This window comes from Mizuhopecten yessoensis, unplaced genomic scaffold, assembly GCF_002113885.1.
Source record: "Mizuhopecten yessoensis strain PY_sf001 unplaced genomic scaffold, ASM211388v2 scaffold8853, whole genome shotgun sequence".
NCBI lineage: Eukaryota > Metazoa > Mollusca > Bivalvia > Pectinida > Pectinidae > Mizuhopecten > Mizuhopecten yessoensis.
Window position 1 is genome coordinate 405,312 of NW_018407755.1, and position 12,175 is coordinate 417,486.

Below are 12,175 nucleotides of genomic sequence, written 5' to 3' on the forward strand. Positions count from 1 at the left end.
AACGACCTTTTGAACTTTCATTATCGAAATCACGTGACTTTTAAATCTTTACCATACAGTTGTTTAATATTGAACTGTGTCAAACCAGTTTTAGTAAAATAACCTCAAGATATTTGAAATTCTTTTCTATTCCTTTAACAGTACCGTTGTATGTAAAATTAAGGCCATCAGGAATTCCTTTTCTACAAATACCATGATTTTAGTTTTGCTGATATTGACTATAGAGAAATAAATGTAGTTTGAGGGTAACATAGTCATTTCAGTCTTGAGAATTATAGTCATAGAATTATGAAATGTCCCCGTTTTCTTTGAGAAAGGCACGAACTCCATGGAAGATTCTGGAAAAAGAATTCCTAGCGGCTACCAGGACGAAGAGAAGGGAGAAGGAAAGAAGGATCGGGCACGTGCCCTTTGTATTTCATGTACTTGTTCCTTTAATAAAATGATTGACCGTCGGAGGCCACTCCCATACATAGGTGTTGAGTTTTATATGATAAATGCTTTATTTTGGTTGAACGTAGTGAATTAGAATCATTACTATACTAACGGTAACGGCTATCCGCAATACACTAGTTCTAATTACCTATTGTAATTATTTTAATATCGACTTTAAGTACCGTAATTTTTTGTTCATGCCGGTGATATATTTCCGCTAAAACGATTACAAAGATCTCAGAATATATAAATAGGAAATAAATAATGACTTTAAATGAAAATTTCTTTATGCCTAAAAACATTCTTAATGTTAAGCAACCTCTTACTCTGTCTCAAACATGCTTGACTTTGCAAAATGGCTGCCGCAAATGGACAACACAATGCACCCCTGGACAGTTTCTAAGGGCATAAAGACGGGAACGCCATTTTTGAGACATATTTTATCCACTCCAAAACGTTGATGCCTTACGACTTTACCAGAGTTTCAGGTTTGATAGTGAAGGTATTCTTTTTATTACTAATATTGTCAAAGACGACATTTCACCTGCAACGGGGAAAAACCACAGAAATGTAAAGATTGTAACTGTTGTAATTGGAAAACATTAGAACATTGAATTCGCCAATGTTTCCCAAACAAAAACCACAGGCTTTCAATGTAAGAGGCCTCATGTCATCATACAGTGGGAAGAAGCAGGTCTAGACTTCCCACTGAGCGTAAACACTTTTAATCGGAAGTGGGAACAATTTTTGAATATAAAATAATACACGTGACAAGATTACAAGAACATATTTAAAGAAAATAAATTACTTACGAAACGGTGCATGTAATATAAAATACATCAATACAATATTTAAAAAAGAAACCTAATATATGAAAAGAACTGTATTTACCAGAATTCGAACCCCAGTCCTTTACCCCAAAATATGCCAACTGAAATTGCCATTACGAGCTTTCAATATTACTTCCATTACAGATGTATTAAACCTGAAATTACTCAAGCTGCTCGAGTCCATCATGTTACGCAGGAGTTTAAAATTTTGAATTAAAAATATTAAAAATAAAAATGTAGGTCTGTTTCACTACATGTACGAATGTTAACATCTATGTCAGTAATATGTTACATAACTATGTATATAGCCGACTTTGTAGGAACGTTACAGAGGTATTCCCGAGATAAGTAAATTGGTCACCTCTCGGGACAGTATATGTGTCGAGTTCAAAAAGAATGTAAACATTTCTATTTGGAACAATGACCTTTTGAACTTTCATAATCGAAATCACGTGGTTATGTAGTGGTTCCTCTACATACGATTTGTAGACAGATTCCTGGTTGTTGCTGACGGAGACAGGTAAGTAGGACCGTCATATGGTTTAGTGTGCTTGCACTCAACCACAGATTGTGTTTGAATTAATCTATATAATTCTACTTTGTTGACGTTTTCAAGATTTCACATTCATGGAATATATTTTATTACTTTTGTATGACAAGCCGTCAATTAGTAAGTCAAATTTATAATTAATACACTACGTTTTGGAAGTCTAAAAAGTGTTTTATTAACGTAGATGGTGTTTTTAATACAGGTTCGATTAATAATGAAATGATTACAATGAGGAACATTGAATGTGGCCTCTTAACACAGGTGGTCTCTTAATGGAGGTGGTCACATCAGCAGGTTTGACTATACATAAAGCGGATTTTTTACATGTTTCCGGATATTATCATTATTTATGCAGGTAACATGGTTTCAAATTACCCATCTGTAATTCGTGTATCCTGAACTGTTACATATATTTACGTAAACCCTGGATAGATAATTTGTTAATATGCAAAACCTTTAATCATGGAGAGTTTCAAAGCAATCCTGTGCAATGCAAACCACGATCAAAATCGCCCTTAGCACGACGGTCAGAGAAGATTTTTATTTAATTTCAATCCCGAGTTGTTTTGTTTTAAAAAAAGGGTCTGATATTTAAATCCACATGTTACATCTTGCAACAGTACCACATGACCTGTAAGCTCATTAAAATTCTCGCCAGTAATTAGGAACGGTCACCTTTGATTGCCTATATCTAGAAAACGGGACACTTCTGAACGCGCGTTGATGGATGATCGAATTTATTTAAGTATACTACAGGTTTCCCTTATTTTTCGAAAATCCTGTAAAGATCCCTGCATTGTGATTTTATCTTCCGTTTGGATAAAAATGTATCAGTTGTGCCAGGATATTTACGTTGACAAGCTAGGTAGCTCAATTGTACAATTGGATAGCAATCTTAAGTAAATAAAGGGAAGTAACTCGTATGAACGTAACGAACTAATGGTGATCAGTAGAAAAATAACGACTTCGATTGTTATGGTACATTGTATATATTTTTTTCAGAAAATGCTGCGTTATCTCGTATTTGCGGCTGTGCTGGCCTTAGGTCAGATGGCTCACGTGCCGATGACCAGTGGTCACGACTGGGGAAATAACATCAAGGGCCACTTTGTGTTCCCGGCAACGGAATTGATTGATGGCTGGGAGCTTATCATCAGGTTCTCCTCACCTATGGTCAGAATTCAGGTATGAACAGAGTATCTGTTTCTGGTATGACGTCATCTATAGGGTGATGGGTCTTTCCGATATAGCAACGATCAAAGGAAGATCAATTTTTAATCGCCCAAAAATGCGTTTTCACATGTACATTTTTACACTATTCCGTAAAAATGAATCTTTAATGTTTACGGCAGGAATTCAGAACAATGCTTTAGTTGCAAATTTTGAGATATTTTCGCTAATTAGATTCAATCCAATTCAGTTTTTTATTGCTCTTTTTGAGTTACATAGTAACTTGAAGGCAAACAAAAATAAACAAACATATTAAAAAAACCTTCAAAATTTTCAACAATATATAAACTTAAATAGATAAAATTTGTGTAAATTAGCTAATTATGAGGATGGGTCAATGCTATTAAATAGACCAATCAAAGAGGTAGAGTTATCGAAGTGAAGCCTAGCGGAGAGTAGATCTAACAACAACGACATAATATGTAGTCTCGTTCAACCTGACTCTTGTATTTCTGCGCAAGCTACGCCGGACAGTTACAAGTGATCAAGCGTCTGGTTGAACGAGACAACATACTACGGTACTTCGCACTGTGCCTTCATTATGTGTACTGCAAAAAACGTCACGCGATGACGTTACAGCAAAGTATCATGAAAAAGCGCCAAATTTTGGAAGTACTTAAGTTGATTGTTTAATTATCTTTTGTCATCCCCTGTATTTGGACATCGATACAATGTGTTATTTCAATTTTTCTGATACTGGTAAAGTATAATCTCGAACTTCGCTGATGTTGAAAAAGTTTGGATTCCTGAATAAACATATGCAAAAACCCGGATATTTGAAGTATCTGAGTTAAAATGAATTGAAATGAAGTTAGGAAGTATGAATAAGAATTCGCAATAAATGTTACATTCGAAATAAACTTGTTAAAATGAATAGAAATACATTGCCTTGGCCTAAACCATTTCACCGGGTAAGCGAGTATAACGGAATTCGACCTACCAAATATTTGATAAACTTGTTCAACCTGTATTGTTACTTGCTTTTTTAACAGGAGATGGATGACAAGATTGGGAAAGTCGTGAAGAAATCTGATGACGGATTACTGTGGATTATAAGCAACAGACCGGAATACGGTATCGCACTTCCGGGAACGCAACTTGACATTGTGTTCCAGGGACAATTCGCCGGCGATACAGCGCCTACAGCCGTGGCCGAACTAATCAACTTCGCGAAAGACGGACAAACAGTTCCGACAGTGGTTCCATGCAAGTATCCTATATATCACAAAAAATATTTATTTCCACCACCATAAAGTTTTTTACCCTGTTTTATTTTTTAAGTTGTTAAACTTGCTTTGCATTAACCATTTACATAATCTAAATTTCAAAGGAATGAATATATATTATGGGATGAATTTGCCAATGTCCTGTTATTAAAAAATAGGATTATTTTGAGAAAAGATGAATACGAGAGCTGATAAAACTCTACCTGCGGTGTTCATTTTAGCAGGCTATGCCAAGTAAAAAAATCAATATTGTTAACACATCACGAAGAAAGCGTGCGAGTATTCATCAAACACATGTTTTCTCTGACCGTCATAAAGTTTCAAAGTAGCCATTTGACCTTATTTACAATGTCTCCAAAGAGATTGGTTGGCTTCCAACGGGGATCGAACCCACCACCCACATCCGTTGGAAACGAACGAAACGTGATTTGAGACTGCCCTCAACATGGACGTATTATAACATATGACGTCAGATATAAACTAAAAAGTGGAAAAGAAAGAACAAATATAGCCTGCTGTTGTCTATATATGGTAACACGTGCAACATGAGTCGGAAAACGGTGGCTAAACTACATGTAACGTGCCAATTATAAGTGGTGCTCATCTAGGCCGAGTCCGTCGAGAAACGTAATCACTTATCGAATTGATTCCGAGCTTACACTGAGTATGCCGAGATATTGCGATTCGTAACTTTCAAGTCTTAAATTAGTGTTTTTATCACAACAATTTTTTTTTCAGCCACAGGAACCAAGTACAACTACGATGAGCTCTTAGAGAAGTCGATTCTGTTTTACGAGGCCCAGCGGTCAGGTAAACTGCCTCCCACAAACCGGATACCGTGGAGAGGGGACTCCGCCCTAAACGATCACGGGCAAAGCGGGGAGGACCTCACAGGGGGCTGGTATGACGGTATGTTTTAAGTCTGCGAGGACATCACGCTTGCAAATATACATAGAAGATATGCTTGAAATGAATACAGCCGTTCAGGTTATTGAACCCCAATAACCCCTATTTCCTTTTATAATTAAGTTATAGAAGTTAATTCTCTGTTTTATTTCGTTTCCACAATTTTTAGCTGGAGATCATATTAAATTCGGTCTACCCATGTCCTCAACGGTGACCTTGCTTGCGTGGAGTATGCTGAGATTTAAGGACGCCTATGAGCACGCAGGACAGTTAGAATACGCCTACGATTGCATTAGGTGGCCCCTTGAATGGATGTTGAAATGCCACACAGCACCCGAGGAACTTTACGTCCAAGTTGGAGATGGTGGCCCCGATCATGCATATTGGGGAAGACCAGAAGATATGACCTTCGCCCGACCATCTTATAAAGTAGACGCAACGAAACCCGGAAGTGACGTAGCTGGAGAGTACGCTGCTGCCATGGCCGCAAGTTATCTCGTATTCAAAGACAAAGGTATAAAGTACATTGAATGATAAATCATTATGTTTGTTACTAATTTTTGGTGGAAAGCCTTCAGTTAAAAACAGAAAACTCAAATTCTTAAATTTTCTTTTATTGATAAGTGTGGCAGATTTTGACATTGCTGCTGATGGCACTTGATGTAATTAAATGTAATTAAAAGTTGGTTAAAAAAAGGAGATTTGATGCAATTCATTTAAATCACCAAGAAACTATGAAATGTGGATAATTTTATCAAACAAGTAATAATTACCATTTTTAGCTATACATTTGTTGTTTATTTGTAAGACCCCGATTTCGCTGCGAAACTCCTTACTCATGCCAAGCAGTTGAACGACTTTGCAAACAAGTATCATGGTCGGTATAGTGACAGCGTGACAGCAGCCGCGGCGTTCTACAGGTAAACTCCTAAACTACGCAGTGCTAATGTTCGCGGCGTTCTAAAGGTAAACTCCTAAACTACGCAGTGCTAATGTTCGGGGCGTTCTACAGGTAAACTCCTAAACTACGCAGTGCTAATGTTCGCGGCGTTCTACAGGTAAACTCCTAAACTACGCAGTGCTAATGTTCGCGGCGTTCTACAGGTAAACTCCTAAACTACCCAGTGCTAATGTTTCAATTAAACTCATTCACCACTGAAATTTCGTAATGAACTCTACCAACCTTTGAATTGGAAAAGTTTAAATTATCTTCAGGGGTCATTGAGTTAAGGGTGTATTGTGCTTTATTATAACATATCTATCTCCTATCGACAAGATTTCAGAATCTATAAATCTGGGAAAAACATTTATACAAATCGTAATTTGGGCCTTGATAATATATTACGCCGATATATCCTACAACTTGTAAAAATTACTAACGCCAAGGAGCCAGCTGTAACAGTTCAAGGGAGATAACTCTGATACATTTGAAAATAAAAGCTTAAATGTAAGTTACAGGTTTTATTTATTAAAAACTTGAGACACAATAAAATGTTGGTTACCATATCATAACGGTTACTTTTTGGTCTCAAATGCTTTATAAAAGATTATTCAAGTGTTTATTTTATTTCGCGTACTTTCATAAGGTTTTTATTCGCGAGACTTCTTGTCTGCATCAAAATTTAAGTTTAAAGTTGTTTATTTGGGACACACGAATTAGTGACGTCTCTTTCTGTGCTGTGCAGGTCTGACGCTTACGAGGATGAGTTGTCTTGGGCTGGTGCTTGGTTATACAAAGTCACCAACGAAACAAAATACCTCACGCAGGCGGAACAGTTCTACGTTGGTGGCGCCGCCTGGGGGCAGTCGTGGGACGAGAAAATCGCCAGCGCCACGGTAACTGTTTGCGGCGTGATGTCACGTGACAATAGCCGATCATTTCCCAAACACCAAAACTTGTCTAGCATGTCTAGAACAATCAGAGCACTTCTTAAAATACAAAAAAAAAACAAATATGTTTCACGATATGTTCTGGTAAACAGGAAGCGGATCATGTGCCATCATTTTCTATTTCAAGCTCTGTGTTAGCAGGAATAATCACGAACAGTAGTTTTTGTTCATCGCATAAAAATGCCAGTCCACAACTAAGCGTAGCTCAAACAGGTGTTTCATATGTTAAAATAATTGCTATCGTATTAAGAAAATTCATTGGTAGTTCTTAACAAATTTTAATACAAATGCAATTATTGATCTCGTATTTGTACTCGTATAACAAGATAGTCACGTGACAAATCCCAGGTCATGACAAATGGAGGTTAATATCTCTTCAATGGTGACATAAACAATAGCAAAAAGGTGGTCATGTAGAAAAAAATTGCAAAATATCAATGGCGTCATGAGAGAGATTTTTGAGCGGGCAACATTTGAACGCGTCAAGAAGAATACTATTCAGTGTAAGGTACAACCATTCAAAGAAACCTTAAATTTCGTAAGCCAAGATTCATCCAGAGTACGGTTTGAACATGGTCGCGACGGTGTATCATTACTTTGCCACACAAAAAACACCTTTATATATGAAACGTTTTCTGCAGATTCTTCTGTACGAACTAACTGGAAAGGATGTTTACCTACAAGACATAGAGACCACATTTACAGAGTGGATGCCGGGCGGAACAGTGCCGTATACTCCAAAGGGACTGGCTTTCAGGCTCCAGTGGGGAGCTCTCAGATATGCATGTGAGTGGTGAACAATCGCGAAAATTTATTGTTCGCAAAAAATAATAAAATTTCTGGTTCCGAGTAGCATTTTAATGTTTCATGGGTACGTGACCTAAGAAAATAATCTCCTTATCAAAAGAGTTACTAGTATAATATGCATAGTATAATTGGTATAATATTTGTATTAGTTATTTTGATAATTTTCATTTTATTGCCGATAAATTTGAAAAGTACAAAATGAAATGATAACATGTTTGAAAGGTACTAATAAATTTGCATTGTTAAATTTCTGGTTATTCTGAAAAAGAAGATTATAGTAATCAAAAGGAGGTCACTCTAACAAACAAACACAAAATAGCATAAAATAAGGTGGCATACTACCTTAATTAATTCCGTCTTTGCGTATTGCAGAGTTAGGTATTGGGAGCAGGTATTGATTGTTACGTCACTTGTTTGTGAGAGAAACGTCAATTTTTGAGAAAACGACGTAATTTTCTCACACAGACCAATGACATAACAATCAATACTTGCTCCCAAGAGAAGATAACTCTGCAATACGCAAAGACGGAAAAGCATTATTTAGAATATGTATATATTTGACATGTTTAAGTTGTTTTTTTATCTTGACATGCGTGTTTGCAAAAGAGTCCTACATGTAACTTCAAAGTAAATTTTCCACTGCGGATATTTGAACATTTTTTTTTTTCAATCACTCAACTCCTTAAAGTAAAAATCTGACACACTAAAAAAGTGTGTTGTATCAGATGTGGTGATCACACACCCAGATTTTGAGATTTTGGTCTTATATGTGTCAGTCTTGGAAATGTAAATTTTGTTACTACTATTGTCTTTTGTTGAGGTCAATAGGTCAGTGGTTTTATCAACACGAGAAAAAAAACATTTTAACTGAGGATTAATGATCACAGGTAAAACAAAACCACGTGATTACCGAGTGCATTGCTATAATTAGACCAGTCACGTGTTAGAAAAATATGAACAAATATAAGCATTCCCTTTATAAGGATTTTGGATACGCGTACAGCGATCTTGGGGAAAATTTTTTAAAATATGTACTTACGAATGAAGTGCCTTAATGGGAACAAATAACTAAATATACATTTTCCTATATTTCGATTTTGTTTTATAATGAGGAATATTTCTCTCTGTCATAGCAAACATGGCGTTTATGGCTCTGATTGCTGCCGAAGACGGTATCCATAGTGATGCTTACCGCGCATGGGCGATGTCTCAGATTCACTACGCACTCGGTGACACCGGAAGGAGTTTTGTTGTTGGCTTCGGGGTCAACCCGCCTACTCACCCACATCACAGAGCTGCGTAAGCACGAAAGTGTACATACGGGTCCCAACATGTCTTTCAGATGACCTACCACCAGGGAATAATGTAAAGACAAGAGAGCATAACTCTTATCATTTAAAACCTCACAAGGAAGCGTTCATTGGGATACTTCCGTTCCCCTCATTTTCAGGTCACGGTCGAAGTCGAGGCCAAAGTTAAAATATATTGAATGGCTGTTAACGTCGTTTTCGCTGTTAAAGCGACAACGTTGGTGTGTTTAATGATATTTCTTTTATATACCGAACAACTGGCCCCTGTTGTTGAAAGTTAAGTTCGATTTCACCAGTGGTAAGGGGGTGTATGGAAACAACAAAATTAAGAACATCTGATATCATTTAACTAATTAGGATTGGTTGAAACAAATAACATGGATGTGTTTTGAGGATTTCTTTTCTTTTAAAAGCCCTTATTTATTACTGGCAACAATTTTATTTTTTCACTAACCACTGGTTAAAATTAACCATAAAACTGCTTTCAGTTGGCATTCATAGACAATATGAATGCCAACTGGACAAAGGCAAATTCAATGAAGCGCGCTAGCGCTTCATGTTAGATTTGCCTTTGTCCAGTTGGAGTTCATATTACATATGAATGTCAAGTGAAAGCAGTTCAATACTATTATTGACTATTATTCGGAATTTGTTCATCTCATAGAAAATTCAACATATATTGAAAATGTATGCTTGTTCATTGAAACAGCCATTGCCGAGGGAGGGTCAGTGGCATCCAACGTAACAATCATGACGTCATAATAATAGTGACGTCAACAATCAGTCCATGGCATTCATAGCCTATATGAATGCCAACTGAATTTGTTAGGGTTATATAGTGTCAATGTCATGATATGGTTAATATGATGAAGTGAAATGTGCCAAATTTTATGATTTTTGCCGAAATGATCCCGTAGTAATGCTTACACATACCAGATCAGTATTCCCCTATAGGTCAGGCTTCAGTTTCTCGAAAGAAACGATGCAAGTGATATTTTCCTGAACTTTTAAGCCCCATAGGGAATCATTGCTATTCAATGAAAAGCCTTAATTAAAGCTGAGGAACTATAAATAAACCTTGGTCTGAAATAAATCGACCTGTTTGTTACACATCTTTAATGCATAATGTAAGAACAAAACCAAGTAGGTACAATTACATACATTTTGTACGTGTTTACTTTTACTTCACACAAAATAAAACTTTGCTGTTAGCTTCGATTTAACCATTTAAACTTTAATTAGGGCTTTGGGGTGGCCATTTGTTTAATCAATTATTTGTGTTTAGTTCCTGTCCCTCAATGCCAGCTCCCTGTTCCCACGCGGATCTGAAGAATGTGGGACCAAGTCCTCATACCCTGTATGGCGCCCTCGTGGGGGGTCCTGGCGGTACTGATGATTACAAGGACAATCGAGAGAATTACGTCAACAACGAGGTGGCCTGTGACTACAACTCTGGCTTTCAGGGAGCTAGCTCTGGTAAGTAGGCACTGAAAAGGTCATGGGTCAGATATCTGAGGGTCATAGGGCATTTTCAATGTTATATAGGTCACGTCAGAGGTTATAGATCATGTCAGGGTTATAAGGCAAGTCGTCATATAGGTTATATAGGTCGTATCAGGAATTTTAGGCTATATAGTGAAAGTAGAGGGCCTATAGTGCGTGCCACGAGGTAAAGGGCAAATGTTGAATGTTCACATTTTGTAAATGACATATACACATGTATAAGGGCATCTGACGTGTTTGGGTTTATAAAGAACATACGCCACAAGAGTCAAAACACGACGTGCTACGTAACCAGATGACATGTCGGAGGTCTGAGGGTATAGTAGGGATTATTTGATAAATGAGGGGCCATAAAGCATCTGAAGGGTCATATTACACGTCATGGATCATACATAGGTAAGTCATAAATACCCGGTCCATAGGGCATGCCAATGAGTCACGTGCATTATCAGGGATGATGAACGATGCAAATGGTACATGACATTCCAGTTAATCCTTATGACATGTTCCATGAAATATGACATTATAAATGGCCATGTGATGACCTGCCACGGTCAAAGGAATGTACCGGAATGGTATACTTATAATTTAAACGACAATGTGGTCATATGACATCGTATATAGAGTGTACCTGGGGTAATAAGGTTATCGGGGTCAAAGGGCATGTTCAGGGGTTTAATACTTGGTATAAAATGTAACAGGTGGAGTCCACGGTTATGCCCGGGTGACCATAAGGTGTCATACAGTCATATGCATATCAAAGTGTCATACGGTGTATCTTAATTGGTCCATATATACAAATGAACGCTGCATCAATTTCAAAATTGCTTTTCAAAATCTCATTTCAAAATCGTATTTCATAATTTCATTTCAAAATCGCATTTTAAAATATCATTTCAATATCGCATTTCAAGATCACATTTCAAAATAGCATTTCAAAATCACATTTTAAAATCTCATTTCAAAATCACGTTTCAAAATCTCATTTCATTTCGTTTCAGCACTGGAGTCGTTGAGTCTGAGAGGATTACTTCCGGCCAGTTCACCATAAAGACAGCTTCCCTGTTCACTTTATGTTTGTGATTTTTTTGTTTGATTCTAATAGATAAAATATAGAAAAGGTCACCCGATTTCATTATGGTTTTTTAATCCAGCTTACTTCATAGCACTGATTTAGATTTTAAAAGATTGCAGACAGACCCACTACGAAAAGTCGATAGACTTCAAGTATGAAATATCGACGATAGATTCAGAGAAAAAATCAAAATAACCTTCGCGAGTTATATATAGCTGTTATGTCAGAACTGGTCGATAGACGACCACGTTCTCTGCCATAAATGTAGTAAGATGCATTCCTTTTCGACTAAGAGTTAAACACAGCCTCGGCTTTTATATATAAAAAAAAAAAAAGTCTTGAATAAATAATTTAAATTACATATGTAGCATCCGCATTGCACCTGTTAAATTAAAATTCATTTAACAACAACA

The 12,175-nt window shown here is 36.8% G+C and overlaps 1 protein-coding gene across 2 annotated transcripts; it reads left to right on the forward strand.

Annotated features, from left to right (window-relative positions):
* The first annotated feature begins 1,706 nt into the window (after positions 1-1,706).
* Positions 1,707-11,812, forward strand: LOC110456829 (endoglucanase G-like). Of its 2 annotated transcripts, none has more exons than XM_021507821.1 (11): positions 1,707-1,785; positions 2,818-3,000; positions 4,038-4,251; positions 5,010-5,180; positions 5,347-5,691; positions 5,986-6,097; positions 6,863-7,013; positions 7,709-7,853; positions 9,008-9,173; positions 10,470-10,660; positions 11,689-11,812. In XM_021507821.1, exons 2-11 carry the CDS (start codon positions 2,821-2,823, stop codon positions 11,736-11,738), a joined length of 1,725 nt encoding a protein of 574 aa, XP_021363496.1. In that variant the 5' UTR covers positions 1,707-1,785; positions 2,818-2,820; the 3' UTR covers positions 11,739-11,812. The 2 variants fall into 2 exon arrangements, with proteins under 2 accessions (XP_021363496.1, XP_021363495.1); XM_021507820.1 differs by lacking the exon at positions 1,707-1,785 and adding an exon at positions 1,828-1,935.
* The last annotated feature ends 363 nt before the right edge of the window (positions 11,813-12,175 follow it).